This window comes from Ctenocephalides felis, unplaced genomic scaffold (genome assembly GCF_003426905.1).
Source record: "Ctenocephalides felis isolate EL2017-DRISC unplaced genomic scaffold, ASM342690v1 CF-g0.4_SCAFFOLD_00845, whole genome shotgun sequence".
In the NCBI taxonomy this organism is placed as follows: Eukaryota; Metazoa; Arthropoda; class Insecta; order Siphonaptera; family Pulicidae; genus Ctenocephalides; species Ctenocephalides felis.
The window spans coordinates 14,058,330-14,076,608 of record NW_020536999.1 but is presented as its reverse complement, the minus strand read 5'-3'; the positions used below and the strand labels follow the sequence as shown (position 1 = coordinate 14,076,608).

The 18,279-nt window shown below is 30.2% G+C and overlaps 1 protein-coding gene across 1 annotated transcript; it reads left to right on the top strand.

Moving 5' to 3' along the window:
* The first annotated feature begins 6,424 nt into the window (after nt 1–6,424).
* On the top strand, nt 6,425–16,668 carry LOC113378349 (serine-rich adhesin for platelets-like). Its single transcript, XM_026618889.1, has 10 exons — nt 6,425–6,430; nt 8,204–8,395; nt 9,735–10,131; nt 10,206–11,966; nt 12,026–12,484; nt 12,549–13,220; nt 13,286–13,343; nt 13,482–13,698; nt 14,140–14,274; nt 16,504–16,668. Exons 1-10 carry the CDS (start codon nt 6,425–6,427, stop codon nt 16,666–16,668), a joined length of 4,062 nt encoding a protein of 1,353 aa, XP_026474674.1.
* Nucleotides 16,669–18,279: the final 1,611 nt, after the last annotated feature.

The following is an 18,279-nucleotide window of genomic DNA, read 5'->3' as shown; positions in this document are numbered from 1 at the left end:
TTAAACTTTGGAACCGTAACCCCAAATAATATTTCTAGGACCACAGTCGAAAATAATGACACAATTACCCTGAGTTTTCGAGAGTTAAAACTTTGTGTTAAACCATGTACTTAAAATTTTCAAAATAGGTCGACCTCCTCCTTTAAAAAATTTTACTAACGTGTGTGGGAAAGTTCCATCAAAAGTTGGCGCATTTAATCTGGATTGTAAAATGGTAAAATACCTTGGTCACAATTTTGAAAAATGTCAAAATTCCAAATTTTCTGAAAAAAAAATTCATTAACTTCCTGTAGTAAGTTACTGTAATCGTCCAAAAATCGAAATTGAAATTTTTTGCATTTCTTCACGTTTCAAAGGTTTCTGAACATTTTGGCATACATTAGAGAAAATGAATGTATGTATGTGTGCGTATGTATGAATACTATTTTGGGTCCTAGTTTTCGAGCGCACGGATCAACTCATCTGAATGATACAAAAAACATTCAATTTGTAATGATGGGGAGAAGTGGGGATTAGTTTTTGGCAAAGGCAATGTCCAACTGTTTCAAAGATACATACGGAGCTAAAAATACCAAAAATTACTAGTTTATAAATTATTTTCTCAAGTACTTTTTCGTGAAAGGAATTTTGCCATGTGTTTCACTATTGTTTTATTTTCAATAAAATTTACGATCGAAAGTGAAAATCGTTCCTGAGGGGCGTTGTCCGCTCTGATTAGACCACATATATATATATATATATATATATATATATATATATATATATATATACATTATAAGAAAGTGTATTATGTTTGTTACTAGCATAATAGTACAAAGCCAATAAATAAATAGTCAATAACTAGTTCATTTACGTAACGCTTAGTCGAAAGTTAAAAGCTAGAATGGAATTTATAAGTTTGAATATGATATTTATTGGTGAGATATATATGTCTATATTAATATATGTCATACATTAATTTGTAAATTAATTTATTAAATAAATTGTTGCAGTTATGTTTTTGAGTCAATTTTTCGTCTGCTATTTTCGTCCTTTTACTCTTTCTTAATAGAGGCGCCACTAACTGTAGCACGTAAATTTACCCCTGGGTTTAATTCTAGATAAGATTTATTTAAATGTATAATTCAGAAAAGATAAACCTGATTAATTTGTATAAAATAAATGAGAAAATGAAATATATTTTCAACTAAATCACAAATATGTTCTAACAAAAATATATAACAAACAAAAAAACGTTTAAGTTGAGAATTAGTTCTTTAAAAAGAGTTATTAATTTGGGCACATTAGAGCCTCTGTTGAGTGTAGAAAACACTAAAACAGGGTAAAGGATAAATATATATTTCAGTATGAATCTCTTCTTGTCTGAATGAAATATGCAAAATGTACATCATAATTGAAAAAAATTTAAAAAAAATCTTATTAGCTAACAAATTCCTAACAAGTTTTCTAATTCATAAATAATTTTAAGAAGCGTGCAATATACAATGTTTGCACAAAAGCACGCAATTTGTACTTGACTGTATTTTTCAATTTATTAATATAGATATTGATTATACAACAGTTCGATTGTTACAGTTATCAAATGTAAATCACGTTTTGCGACAGCTAGAAAATTTCTGTAATTAACTTTTACTTTTAATGGTGACCCTACCTACGTCTGTACATGAAACATAGAGTAGACCAGGGTAAAACTAAATATCTTACATAAAATTCCTACACACAGTGGTCAAATAAGAATTGTAAATCATTTTTTCTCATTTTCCGAAATATTTTGTTTTTGACATTGAAAACTGTCTTCACTGTATTTTGTTTCTTTTTAAATCCATTACTGTCAAAATTAACTTGAATGATCAGTAATGCAATTTTTCGACTATGAATTTAAATTTTTTAACATTGTTAAGCGATCAAATTGGGTGTAAATGCATACGGTGAGCAAATTAAATTCAAAATCGGTTCAGTAGTTCAGGAGGCCATTAAGGAAAAACATTGTGACACAAACAAAAACATAAATATGATAAATTTGAAATAATCATTTATGATGGTAACTAAATATTGTTACTATATATTTGCGAAGGAGAAATTTATGTTATCGAAAATCTGGATAGAGTAAGGGAGTCAAAATTTGATCTTTTATCACATTTTCTCAAAAACGTCTTAACCGAATTCAAAAATTTCGAAGTGACTCATAAAAAATATCAATATAATTTTTTATATACACCGATTTCCCCTATACCTCAAAGAGATTGTGTACATTGAAAGGCCGCATTAAGTTTTCATACAAAATTTTTATTTCCTTTTTGTGGTAATTGTATAAACCACAATTCGTAATCATTCCATTTAAATATATACTGTTAAATAGAAAGCTAATGGCATCATGCCTACAGTTATATCATTATCTAACAATTTTTCGGCAAAAACAAAAAAAACGTACCTACATGATCTAAATCATCAATAACCATCTTTTAAAAGTCAGTGAAATGTCTACAATTTTAATCAGTGTATGAAATTAATTTAATATGTCAAGGTGACAAAAAAAATTCCGGCTATATTTTGTATATCATTAATTAAAAAAATTCTTAATGAAAAAAATTTCTGCTCATCATAATATTTATTGCTTTGCTAACATTTCGAATTGAAGAAGATGTTACGTATTGGCCGCGAGGAATGCAATAAATTTACATGAAAAAAATTAATAGAAGTGTAATAGACCGAGGGCTAGTAGACTGAATATTCATGTTTTTTTTTTTAAAACCGATTGAAAATTATTAGACTGTATTGAAGTTTATAAGCCAATTCTGCAGTAAAAAGACAATATTTTGGCAAGGCTATGTTATGTCGCGTTTTTCATATAAAATGATACTAAAACCTGTCAAAATGCTATGTAGTTGCTATGCGATCGGTGTTTTACACTTAACCCTTCTTTGCATGATTTTTTCTATTTTTTAAAAATAAATCAGGATGATGTAATTATTGCTCTAGAAGTCTAGATTAAAGAAAAAAAAATTACAAAAAATCCTAATGTAAATAAAAATATGTATTATGTAATGTAACGTCACTCATATGTTATTATGACACATAAAAAAGACGTACCTATGATAACAATGTTTAATTGACTTTAGTGCGTTTTCTAGGTTAGGTTTATATCTAAAGTCTACATAGAATTTTTAGTACCATTTTATATAAAAAACGCTTTTTAGCCTTGCTATAACATTGGTCTATTTTACGATAGAATTAAACCGTTAATTAAAATTTAATCTGATATGATAATTCATCGTACCTAGTAATGTTTTTATTCAAATTAATTAATATATAATAAATTAAGTGCACAATATTTCGTTCACATTTTCGCAAAAAATCCTGAACAGATTTTAATAATTCAAAAACTGTTCGTAAGATATTAAATGGAAATAGTAAATTAGAAAAAAAAATCTGGAACATTTCTGCTGATAGTTCATAAATAAAGTATTTAAAATTCTTGAAAAATTGGAATACTGAGACGCTCTTTTATGACATGCAATTTGCCTTAAAACAGAATGACACCTACACCTAGTTTTATTGCAAGTATTTTTTATCGTTAATTCAGTACCATTTTTAACTTTCCATAGGGTATGTTATAATTTATAGTAATCGCAAAAAAACGAAAATGAAAATTTTATATATCTTCACGTTTCAAAGGTTTCTGAACATTTTGGCATACCTTAGAACAAATGAATGTTTGTGTGTGTGTATGCGGATACAAATTTTCGTCGACGATTTCGGGAACACGGATCAACTGATTTGAATAATTCAAAAAACATTCGATTCGTAGTGATAAGGAAACGTGCTGATTAGTTTTTGTCAAAGGCATGTTCAGCCGTTCCGAAGATACGGGGCAAAAAGTGCCAAAAACGGTTATTCAGTTTCGAGCGTCGAATTAAAGACCGTTTTAATTTTTGCTAAGGCAGGTCTAGGAGTTTGAAAGACCGAGTGAAAAGAGTAAAAAAATGCCATTTAGCGGTAAAAAATTTTCATTAGATATATACACATCAAATTATCAGATATTTTATAAAGATTTTAATAACAAGTATGAATTTTGTTTACATTTCTATGGGTTCCGTCCCAATGTTTACCAGTTAGACTACGATGCGGCGCTTATACGCTTCGATATTTCCTTTCTAAAACAGCCACGCAGCACAATTGCTTTGAAAAAAGTTCAAAATTTTCAGAAAAATTCAAAGTATAAAAACAAATTCGAAATATAAAAAATAGTTCAAATTTTTCAAAAACATTAAAATTCTTAATTTTCGGTACGAGAAATTCCAGCAATTTGCCTTAAGGCACGATGCAATGCACCACTAATAGTTGAGTATCTATTTCATAAGCTCTCCCACTGTCCAAAAGCAGCATAATATTATTATTGTTTTTTTTCCTTGCATTTTACACATAGCCATCGGGTTGTATGTAACTCGATATACTTTCTAAATTGCGTCGGGTTTTTGCATTGGAATTTTTTTTAAATTGCCAATTTGATGGATTCGAGTTCTAAATGTTCGGAGGTTAAAAATTTATGTTATAGAGGAAACCGTCACAGCGATGCAGAATGCATAACACTTTCTAATATTTATAATATGTTATAGATACAAATAATATCAAAACTTCATATTAGTATATTAAACAGACCCGATAATTATCATTAATATTTATTACAATTAATGATAATGATTTTTTTCCTTTCCCAACATTTTGAGATTCGTCCGCCGACAAAAAAGTGACGCATGTGCGTGCCCGAGTGACATGAAATTTAATCATTTATCATTTTATGGCAATTTTTATATCATCTAATGAATTATTGCTCAACAATTACTGTCTTTTTTCTTTAAATATTTAGAAATACTAATAACTCAGATGAATCTTCAAGTACGAACGAAATTAACGACATAATCGTGACATAAACTTCGCCTAAAAGAGGTAATTGAATAATTGAATTTGAATGATGAGAAAAAATATGATGGTTATATATTTTGTAACAAGTAATTTTTGGTAGATAAATTTAGATGAAGATCAGTGTTATATGATTAGAATTTTGCAATTTGTGGAACATTATTTGTTGAATTTAGAAATAATAATGGCTAAATTTGTGCCATCTGATACCCTAATGCCAAATGGATTTTTTGCATCATAATAAAAATTATTTAAAAATTGGTGTCATCTAGGTGAAATAAAATTACTAAAACATTACAAATTTTACATCATTTAAGTAATAAATTTCAAAAACAATACAAATTTTAAATCAAAGTTAAGTAATAAATTTCAAAAACAATACAAATTTTAAATTAAAGTTAAGTACTTATTAAAATATCACATTTTATTTCAATAAAATAAAAGAAATATTTTCGCATTTGATTTCAAAAATGTAACATATTAGTTATGAAATGGTATGTTATTTTTCTATGTTTATGTCTCCAAGGTAAAGTTGTAGTGCAAAATAATTATAAGTGAAATTTTTATTCAATTTCAACTTCCAGAATGAAAAGTTTATATTTTCGACAGAAAATTCTCTTTTCTCGACGTTTCAAGTTACTCTTAATCGTTTGAAACCTAAACTGAAAATTTGTACAAAAGGCATTTTTAAAATTTTTGTGTCAAAAATGTTAGATAAATAAAAGTCGCAGTTATTTAAATCCCAACTTATCGATCTATTTTACATCATTCAATTATATTAATTAATGATACAAAAATTTTAATTAGTTCTTTTTGCATTTATAACAAATGCAAAAAAACTGTTATACAAATTGAAAGTGATGACCTAAATGTACAATTTAGCATTTCAACGTTGTTTTATTCAAATGATGGTCACATTTTTAGGAAATTTCACTTTTTTATGTATTAAAAAAATAGTTTATATATAATATATATATATATATATATATATATATATATACAATCATAAAATTGAGTAAATTTATTAAGTAGACCATAACATTGCAAGGCCGATGCAAAATTTCCATTTAATTGTTTTTGAGATCAACACTTTGATCGATGTGTATATATATATATATAAATATATATATATATACATAGTTATATAAAATTCTTCTGTGCGGTTGTATGAACAAAAACTCCTCCTTCACGGTTATTCGAATTTTGATTAATCTTTTTGAAGTTTGTTAAGGGAAATTTTTAAGATGTCGTAAAACAATAGTAATATTGTAGAAATAAATGTAAAATGAACTTTTGCAAAATTAACTTAAAAATCCGTGTTGTAAATATTAATAATACAAAAGGTTAATAAAATTTTTGGAATTTTTGAATTATAGACGTGGGTACAGGATAAAGTCTGTCGGGCCAGCTAGTATATATATTTATATATATTGGTTTTATTAACAAACAAATCCTGTGTGGTTTCTTTTATAAAACTTAAATTAAAAAAAATATAGGTTTCAAAATGAAGGTGAAGACGATTAGCTTAACAATTGCCATATTAATCCATTAATTAAATCTATAAAATTAAATTGAGAAAAAAAGAATGGAACAGGTTTAGAATGAACAATGAAAGCAATTAATAATCTATTTTCTGTTTATCCATATATTTTTTATATAAACATTAGATTTTTTTGTTCTACGTTGGAACAAATTCTTGAAATGTTTATTTACAGTCAAATAGTCAAAAAAAGCTATAAATAATTAACTATTTATTATGCACATTTAGATACAGTATGTGTGCCATCAAACAAATTTAAACCAAGAACAAATTCAGCCAGAATTAAAGTTTAATCAGGATGTTTTTATTTAATTAATCAGTGTTATGTTATGTTAACTCATTGAATAATTTAAAAATATTTTCCATTTATCAACATATTTATTATATTTACTTATTAAACACTAACTCATTTAACGTGTCTTCATAGTTTGAAAACCTTTTTATTTTTTCCATAAGCAACAAAAAAGATCATACGCACGTTTCACAATATCTTTTATATTTCCTCTTCTCTTGAACCATCATGACATGTCAAGAAAAAACCGTCACGTGTTGTCAAATGACACATTATGACATATAAATTGCACACGGCATGTCATAAAAATTAATAGAAATAAGTTTATTGTTTATTAAGACTGTTTCTTGCAACTCTTCAACGACGACGAAGTCGTCTTAAAGATTTTATGATATGGCTGATATGTCAGCAATAAGTTGTTTGATGGAAATCTGGTTGGAGAAAATGTCAGATCAAGGATAAAAAAAAATGAAAATAACGATGAAAACATTACATTTTTGAAGTAAAACTTCTTTAGGCGCGACTAGGGTGTAAATCCGTACAAATGCAACGGAAGTCTGTTGCCCGGTTACTGTTCGTCATTCGCTCTCGATGAGATCATTTCTATACGGGTCGATTGTGATTAGCCGTCGTGTATGTGAATAGAGACCCGTCGTTGTATGCGTACCGATATCAACAAGGAAATCGGCGTAGATAAATAAACATTTTAAAGTTACATCGTAGTACAAATCTTGATTTTGGCCTTGTACTAAACGTAAGTTTATTGATTAGAAATTATTTTTAGATTACTCGTAGTTTCTATAAATCTTTGAAGTTATTAAAATGGTAATTATTTTCTAGACAATACAGATATTTCAGCTGTTCAAAGAATGAGATTATATCGCCAGCAAAATAGTAAAAGATCATCAGTCAATGAATGTATGTTAATTTTAATTACATGAAGTTCTTCAAACACAAATTACATGATGAGTGAAATTGCAAAAACAATATTTGTAAAGGCGTTGTTTAACATAATCCACTGTGAGAACGAATATCATAGAATTTATTAATCACCAATGAAAATTCTTTTCAAATTCTAATTACAATGACAAACCGATCATGCCATATTTTAAGTAAGACTTTAATTACATTATTGTTTTTAAATATTATACATATTTTAACGCTATTATAAATATATAATTTATGACTTATCATTATATAAATGTGTATAATGGTTGACACTAATAAATGTGTGCATCACGAGTGTTACTATATTACTAATAAACATTATTCAAAATTGTTATATGATGTATTTATTTTTACTTAAATGCCATCTTGTATAGTAGCAAGGAAGTTTTACTTCAATCGCGTTTGAACCTTACGAACACTCTTTTCTTTAACCGTTATCTCAATTCTTTACTTCCATCAATTAATAAAAATCAAATTTAAATTCACAGTACCTTTTCTTGCAGGCTCGAGATGTCACCAGAAGTACACGAGGTGGTCGCAGATTCACCCTTACACCTGATTATGATATGTCAAGTTGGGGCTTCATGACAAGTGAAGGTCCTCATCAGGATTACCATGAGACGGCAGCTACCCGGATCCGAAACGTCGCCAAAAGACCGAGGTCACAACCTGCTGAAGAAGACCACGAGGATGAGGTAAAGGAGTAAATAAATAAAAATAACTACATTGTCAGTGTTAACAATTTATAATCTTATATATGAAAGTGAATTGCAAAATGTGTTGGTAAGCGCATAACTCAACAACGCCTGGACCAATTTGGCCAATTCTTTTTTTAAAATGTTCGTTGAAGTCCAAGGATGGTTTTTACTTCGAGAAAAAATCGAATAATTGCCGGAAAAACCCTAAAAACAGCCCTTTCCTTTATCACATACAAACGTTTTCTAACTAAAACGTAGAATCAATTTTAGCTTTATTGCTTTTATATAAAGTTCATATTAAATTACAAGCACTAACTGTATACTCCTTCTAAACGATTATGCGGATTTTGATAAATCTTTCTGAAGTTTGTTGAGGAAATTTTCTACGATGTATGTGATCATAAAGTACTGGGATGTATGTGCAATATTGTAGAAATAGATGGAAAAAATTGTAAAAAACGACATGTCATTGTTTGCATTGAAAACAAATGAAAACTATCATCTGCCAAAAAATTCAATTTACTTATGAACCTACACAATATTAGAATATGTATAATAAATTTATAATTATGAATAAGAAAAATGAAATGTCTTCATTAATATGGCCAAAAAGCAGCTGAGATGTATGAATTAAAATAGTATAAGATACAGTATATGTATTGCAGATTGAATGATACACATATGAACAGGATATGACAAATTAATTCACTTGAAATATGAAATTAAGTATTAATCAGCGCCGGTCCTACTTTTAATGCAATGCGCCATCACCAGATTTGCATATCAAATTTTCAATATAGTTTTTTTTTTCAATATATAATTTCGTTGCATCTTTTACTAATCTTTCCACAATATTTTTAAAATTCATAAAAATTTCACTTTATAACAACAAATGGGAAAATAAACATACAATTCGGCCCTCACAATATCGATTAGGAGAAGTTTTAGATGCAATTTTGGATATCTTAAATAATAAAAAATAAATTAATTTAATCCAGCATGAAGTACCAGTGTAATGTTATGGTTATGGTTATGTTATACCGTTTAAAAGACTTCAATTTCCAATATAGTGTGGGAATTGAGACTCATCATTTTATTTAAAGCAGTTCTACATTTAATATCGCTCATATTATAAATGTACATATATGCATTTTGGCGTAAAGAGTAATTTAAAAAACAATAATTATTATTTTCAGGTAAATGTTAAATATTAGTATATTATATTAATAAATTGTAGATATGGGTACAGGACAACGTCTGTCGGGTCATCTAGTTACTTAATAAATTTGAGTACAATAATGCATAGGTTAGATAAAAGTAAAATTTTATTTTCTAGGTACCACTATCTGCTCCCCAAATTGAAGAATCCTACAGGATTCATCAAAGAACAAGAGGAGCACCTAGACCACAAACCAGCATCAGAAGCAGTAATGCACCAGATTTAAAACCAGTCCCAAGAAGACTAAATCCAGATTCAGTTAGACAAAATGTCAGAAAAGAACCAAAAATCATCCAAACTCAAGAGTCTCCGAGACAAAAGCACAATCAACGTGAACCAACTTCCAGACCTGTTGTAGAAAATTCTGCACCAAGATTAGAATATGCAAGACCAATACGTACGAGAATCAGTTCTAGTCATGAACAACCTGGTAAATCTTTACCTGCACAAAATTTTGATGTAATAACCTTTGGATCGTCCCAAGATGACCTGAGCAATTCAAAACACAAAGCCAGTAGTTATGAACCAAGTGCCAGATCTTCTCCAAATGTAAAATAACAAGACCAAATACACCTAGATCCGATCCAGGCAATGATCAGAATCATAAAAATACACCAGTACCGAATCATGATGTTCTAACATTTGGAAACAATCAAGATACCTCAAGTTTTGATAAAGTTTCAAAACCAATTTCGTACTCAGATATAGTTAAACCGACTGCTGATGATTACCAAACTTATCCCATCCATACACGCAAGAAGATTTTGGAACCAATAAATATAGAACCAACCAAAACTGATATAAGCGAGTCTTTAAAAAATCAATCAAAAGAAATAGTTCAAGAACCACAAACACGAGCAGAAAATCAGCTTAAATCACATCTTGATGTAAATACGAGAACTAGTTCTGATAATTCGAGTCCATCAGCTATTAAAAATGAAGAAGAACCACAAGCATACATGAAAGACACTTTAAAGCAACCGAACACCAGACAACACAGATTTTTAGAAAATGATAGGATACAAAAAGAAACCACTTCACTTTCTGATAGAAGAAATCATAAAAAGTTGGATATAGATATAGTAGAACCTGCACCAAGACGTAGAGGTACTGTCAGGGCACAAAAACAAAATGAAAATCTGAAGGAACATAGACAACTTGACATACCAATTGAAACCACTTCGCATCGGAAAACAAACCAACAATCTATTTCAAGACATGGTATTAAATTTCAAGATATCAGAAGGCAGGATACAATATACGAAGTCACTGAGGATTTGGTAGATGCAAGACCCAATCATCATTTGTTCTATTATCCTGGTAGCGATCAAAAAGAAGATATTATCAAAAATTTCAAACCAGAAAGCATTACCAAGTCTGCAGATAGAATACCGCTGTTTACAACAGAACATCCAGTAACGAGTGTTCCTGACAAATTTATAGTTCAAAGTAGTGAAACACCATTAGAAGTTACTTCAAGACTCAGTAACAATGCACGCAGAAGTACTTTAGAAAAAGCAGTAAAAGAAGTACCCACTGAAAGCTACAAGGTTGTTGAAACATCTACCAAAAAATTATTCTTGAACCGTGGACGATCAAGATCCTATCCTGCAAGAAATATTGCAGAAGCTTTGGAAAATTATGATGAACCTCAAAATTCTGAAATCTTACGTAAACCATCTGCAGCGAGACAAAGTTTGCAATCTTCTTCTAGCAGAAAATCTGAAACGGTTATAGTGCCTAAAAGAAAACCTGTATCTACAGATAAAATTGATAGGTATGAAGAAGAACTGGGTAATGTTAAAAAGGAGCGTACCATAAGATCAAGAAGTAGGTATCAAGATAACTCTAAGCCTAAACAAGATAGTGCAGAACGTATATCCTTACTTCCAGCAAGTACTGAAAAAAACATTGTAAGACGTGGTGAAAGCACCAGATTTAAAAGCAGATACATTGCAGAAGCCTCGGAGGATGAAAACGTTTTAAGAAAACCAGAAAGACGTACCTCATCTCGTGGATCAATTAAATCTAATAACGTGCCTGACAAAACCTCAAAGGAATCAACAGAAGCATCACGAACCAAAAATTTTACGATTCGCAGTAGGTCCAAATACGAAGACAAATCTACTACAGAAACTTCTTCATCCAGGGAACAAATTTTTAGAAGCAGAACTCAAAGTGACGCTACCACTGCCAGATCAAGAAGACGTCCAGAAGTTCAAGAAAAATCTAAGGATGTATCAGCAGAAACTAAACTCAAATCTCGGCAGAGTGCTGTCAGAGGTCGAAGCAAGTCGTCAGAATCGAAGGAAGAAAGTATACAAGTTAACTCAAAGGAAAGAAACTCAGGTATTGATATATAATCCGAAAATGTTTTCGAGTCAGTATTATCAAAATTCGTTTTTCAGGTCCAAGGCATGCAGTAAAAGAGGAAGTCCAAAGATTTACAGTACGTTCTCGTTCTCAAGAAAAACCCAAAAGCTCCAACGAGAATTCAACGAACCGATCAACAAGTCGCGAGAGGCAAAAATCATCAAAAATCCAAGAGACCACAATACTTCCTCGAGCCAATCGTAGACGAAACAAAATTACATCTAATGAAATATTCGAGGAGAAGCTAATAGCATCTTCTTCAACTACTGTGTCAACTGTTACGAGTATCACGACTGATAGAACAACTACAGAAAAACCAGTGACGAAACCGATTCTGAATGAAATATTGGAAACTACTGAAAAAACTGTGCAGACGACAACTACTACTTTGAAACCTGTTCCAGAAAGCACCGTGGCTAGCACCAGTAAAACATTAGAACCAGCTGCACAGTTGACTACTACTGCAAAATTAGAACGTACCACCAGATCTTCAGGTAGATAATTGACTGAAAACTGTATCATTTGAACAACTAAGTTACTCATTTGTTTGAATTTCAGATAGAGGAGGCGTTACCAAGTCTAAATTGGAAACCGAAAACGATGAAGACGACGAAATCAACGAAAACGACAATTACCCTGAACATTTCCGACAGCTTATACTCAAAAACAAAGGCAAACCTTCAAAACCAAACAACAAAAGCGACTTGGACAAACCAGCTGCAACTACAGAAAAAATCAAGCACCACACAACTCCAAAATATTTTGCAGATTCTGTAGAAATCTCCTCAATAGATAACTTAGACCGCATAAAAATCCAGGATATTAAATCTTCGTCTCCAAAAACAAGTGAAAGGGTTGAAGTCAAAACATCAGTCAGCACTGGTAAAACAACTACAAGGTTCAGACCGAAATTTCCTCAAAGCACCAGAAAATTTATGTCCAAAGAAAAGACTTCCAAGGAACTGTCAGACAGTTCCAGCGAGGTTGCAGATGCAATTGGGATCGATTCTGCGAAAGTATATTCGAAGGAGGTTGTTGATGATAAAACTGTAGACAAAGATGGAGCTAAAACCAGAACAAGTTTTGGTAAAACCAAAAGTGGTGGAGATAAAGTTGTGTTTCCCAGTTTGAGGAATAGTTTGGGATCAAGAAATCGTCACACGACGACTACTGCAAAGCCTGTTACTGAAATTGTAACCTCGGTTATTGCGGAACAAATTGAATCAGCACGTAAGATAATAATTTGATTGGATGTGAAGTTCGCAAAAAATATTTATATTATTTTATTGTTGCAGGTGTTACCACTGTTCGTCCATCGGAACAAACGACAGTTCACAAAACTTCTGACTCAAGGTACGGGCAAAATATATATTATCTTTTATTACCCATATTTTATCCGAGTTATAGGATTGTCTCAGTATCTCTACAGTTCAAATTATAGAGTAGTACATAATTATATCAACCTTGCCTTTATTATGTAATTTTTTTCAGAGATAATTTGCCCCAGCCCAAAATCCGTGCATATCGTCCAAAACCACCAACAGACAAATACTCCAGAAGTCGCCAAAATAATCGTGTCTACAATTCATTGAATGGTCAAAAGAAAGAAGAATCAGAAACAGCTCCACCAACCACTACTGAGAGCCAAAATGTTTTGAGCAAACACCAACTAATTGCCCAAAGAACTAATTTTGAAGACTTACCCACGGTAAGATAAATTAAAACTTCAGTAGATCATTCACACTAAAAAACTATAACAAAATGAAAAAACAAGAATTTGAAGAAAGTATATCAGTTGTCGTAACAAGAATTTAGATTATTTTATAAGCTTCGTTTTCGGTTCAATAAAATCAATTAATGGGGCAATTCTGCCGCAACAGAGCTCATAAAATAGCGTTGTCATGGTAACGCCTTCTTATGCTTGTTCTTGGTAGTAAACATTATGAAAATGTCTATCTATTTGCTGGACGATCAGGCGTATTTACATATAGCTCTGTTACGGCAGAATTTCCCCATAAATCTTTGGTTGATCCTCTAACAAGAAACTACAAATTTTATACGTAAACTGATCCTATTTTATCTTGGTTCATGCTTTTTTGCTTCTATTATCTTATTTTCAACAAATAATTTTATTCCTGGTCTTTTTTAGAAATCCGTCAAACAATTCCTGGCGCGTCAAAGGGCATCCGTGACATCATCAGCTGGTGTGACATCTCGTGTCACTTCAGTTAGAGATCCTCCTCCCAACTACTTGCCGACAGTCCCGACCGTCAGACCCACAAAGGTAAGAACTAATTTTTATAATCTAAAAGCTTTTACCGCTGACTAGAAATAGTATATAGAGATTTTTTAGAATTTAGATTTTTCACGTCAAATTTATTAACTTCTTAAATATTTGTTTTATGATGAAACGGACTTCATATAAACTTCGAGAAGCATTCTATGCAAAAGTAGACCATTTCGTAAAACTAAGGAGAATGAAAAGTTCTCAAATAAAATTTGCTATTTTGTTTTGACTTCTCGGAATTAGATATGTTCCATCGTCAGGGTATAGAGTTTAAATATTTTGAAAATTCAACTTTTCAATAATAGAGAAACACCAGTAATTGTCAGCAAGTCCACATAAAATACTAAAGATTTATGGACGTTTCGGCGCTAAATGTGTGTCATCATTATATAATTAAAAACAGTAAACACATTTCCCTTAAGACTTACTTGAAAGAAAATAAAACATTTGATAAGATAAGTTGCGTTCAATACCATTTTTAATACACGCCGGTCTGTTGTCTTGTATAAAAAGCCAACCATTGTTTAGCATTTAATTGCCTACTAATTTACCAACAATATTTGATTAATAGTTTTATTTCGCGTTGTTGCCAGGTTTTAGCAAAAATGATGAATAAAAAGGTACGAGAGTATTTTAGAATGATTGTGATAAGCATATGAATACGCTCAGCCATTTAGAATATTTTTAAATATAATTAAATTTAATTAACTTTTATTGTTAATTTAAATATTTAACGATAATTGAAGAATTTGGTGTAGTTTTTTGAATGTTTTTTTTTTGAACATGTCGAAAAATTATTTCAAATTTTGTACTTTAACAATATTATCTTCAAAGATTAAAGACCGTAAGCCAGTGGTTTCCAACCTTTTTCGCACCGCGCTCCCCCCCGATCTAATAAAAAAAATGTTGTTAATTTTTTCAATAATTTTATTTCATAAATACTCAATTGATATTATCAAACTACAAATTAATATGGAATATTATGTAAGAATATGCACAAAATAGAATTATTTTTTCATTTATTTTTCATATTAATTCAAAATTTTTGGGTTATTATTATTATTATATCGAAAATAGTATTTTGTAAAGTGTCATACGCGCCTCTTGAGTTGGCGTCCATTAATCACGTGATCGACTTTTTAAAGGTATTTAGACCCCCTCCCCGTTGGTGATAATCAAAATCCCCTCCCTTACCCTTGTGATATTTTGTGATTTTTTGTCGAACACCCCTCTCCTGAAAAGCCTCACATAATTAATGAATGCGATCCACAGGTTGGAAAACGCTGCCTTAAGCGATTAGTAAAGAAAGACAGCGAGATTAACAAAAAAACGTATCTATTTATAGAAATATGATTGAAAGATATTTTAATGAAATTTATTTGGTATACTGCACCTACTCTTTTATAAGTATGCCTAGGCATTATACTACTAAGATTAAATTAAATCTACAAATCAATTTTACTCTTAAGATGTAACAAATAGTAAAATCGACCAAATTATCTTAATTTATTTCAAACAAAATAAGGACCTATTCTTGGCTTACACAGCCATTTTATTAATCTCTTGCCAAAAAGAGAGCAAAACGCAAATAAAATCGTCAACCTTATTTTTTCATTATGATAAGAGAAAAAGTTTGTTCAATAATAATCACAGAAATCAATCAAACCATAATTATGGCATAAATCTTTAAAAAAGATTTATGTTCAGGAAAAAATAAGCACAGAATTATTAATAATCTTCTTAAGTTTTTACTTAATTTTTACAATTTATTACTCTTTTGCTAAAAAGAGAGCAAAACGCAAATAAAATCGTCAACCTATTCTCTCCATTATGAAAAGAGAAAAAGATTGTTCAATAATAAGCCTAGATATCAGTCAAACCATAATTAAGGCATAAATCTTTTAAAAAAAGATCTATGCTCATGATATCAAATATAATCACAGAATTAATAATAATCATCTTAAGTATAGTGTCAATATCAGTTGCACCAACACCATCCAAAGCACTAATGCCGGCGTCATACGCCATAACATTTCCATCAGCATAAAAAAACAACTTTTACATAAAAATATTGGCCTGACATTCATTACTATCAATAACTATTTATCACTGGAGAAATGTGCTTCGTCTGACGCCGGCATCACCTTGTATCATACACCCCTGCACATTTTGCATCCGAAATGGATCTCCATTTAATTTTTGTTCTAATTTCCCATAATCGATCAGGCCTTGAGCTGGGATTGGGTAATTCGCCATCATACATCCGCAACATCATCTCAACATCATTTGGGTGCAAATTCAGTTTCGGATTATGCCAATGATGGGGTCATACCACTGTCATGGTCATATCAGAAGCATCATCATTCACCAGAACCATATTACTACCGTTGAATCATCATCGTCAACGTCGACAGAAAAAAACGAGATCATCATAATAAATATCATCAAATCATGGGATGGTAGATTTATGGCATATATTTTGATGTTCTAAACACATCACTGTGATTTTTGGCAAATTTGCAAAGTTTATGTTGTAATGAGGTGTTATAACTAAAAAACATGCAACAACAAGTAATTTAGTTCTACTAACAAAAACATGGATAATTGGAAAAATTATAGTCAGTTTTTTCACTTTTAAAATCCCCGCTAACAGATTTGTGTTTGGAACATCAAGATATATACAAATTGCCAAAAAAACAATTTACCATCAGCATCATTTATAATTCATTCATCAAACCAAAATTTATTTTCTAAATTCACCAAATCTGATAATTAAAAAGCCATCAGCATCATTTTGTTTCGACAAATTGGCAAAAATTTTAATCATTTTAGACAAAAAAAATCTTTATTGGCGGTTTTTGAATTTCTATAACTTGCAAATCAGGGATCTTGATAATTGGAGAATCCAGGATCCTTATAAATTAAAATATCCACAATCCTGGACAGACCTCAAAAATTCCCAAGACAAATATAACTACTTTGACAAAATATCTAAGAAATTCTACACCATTTTTTTCCAACATGCAATTTCTTGATCACGAGAATTGGATAATCAAGAACATTTTTATTCGAGGAGTTCATGATTCTGGAGAACAAAAATCAGGATCCTTAAAAATTCGAAACCTGAATCCTTGCAAAAGATTTTATTCAACTTCCTGGACAATTGGATAGAAAACAGATGTATTAATGAATCCAGCAGAATCCATATATTCAGGAGCCAAAAAATTCGAAATCACAAATGGGCAACCTCAAAAGATCATCCTATCAATTTTTTTTAATAATTTAGTTACTGATTCCCCAATTATCTATTTGTCAAGATAAAATCTTTGCTATCAAACGAATACAAGGATCTGATCGACCTTAATTTGGAAGTTATAGTGGTTCAACCCCTGACAATTTTCTATCTAATTTCATTTTTCAAAATTTCGTTTTCAATTTGACAATCATTATAATTTTGCGAACGTTTCAATTAAAGCATGAATGATATTTAGTAAAATTGAAATTTTTACAATATCATACATAAAATGCTTGTATATAGTATTAGTAAATATTTTTATACATTTAGTACTTACTACTATTTATATATTTTATTTTTATCAACCAGTATATTGTATACGATAGATATAAATATAGGTTATGGCATCGAAAATCATAAGTTGAGTTCATACGATAAAACTATCGTATATTCGGAATTTGTGATTTTTCGATTGTTTTGTAAGAGACAAGCATTTTAATTTTGAATTTGGTAGAATAAAAAAAATTATCGGCTATTGTACGACAAAATTTCTTGAGGAATCGCATACTCTTTCCCATCCAATTGAAAAAAAATAAAGTCTATTTTAATGACGTTAACAATTTTTTAATTAAAAACATGTTCGAAAAGCGAGAGGTATAGTCTATCTAATATCTTATTGGATCCTTCAATTGATTTATTACCAGCATCTTAAAAATGCAAACATTTATGGGCCAATCCTCGGGATAAAATAATTATGAGTTATTATG

Coding starts and splice junctions, on each gene's coding strand:
- LOC113378349 (XM_026618889.1), top strand. Junction 13,221..13,285: donor GGAACAAATTGAATCAGCAC/GTAAGATAATAA, acceptor TTATTGTTGCAG/GTGTTACCACTGTTCGTCCA. Junction 13,699..14,139: donor ATTTTGAAGACTTACCCACG/GTAAGATAAATT, acceptor GGTCTTTTTTAG/AAATCCGTCAAACAATTCCT.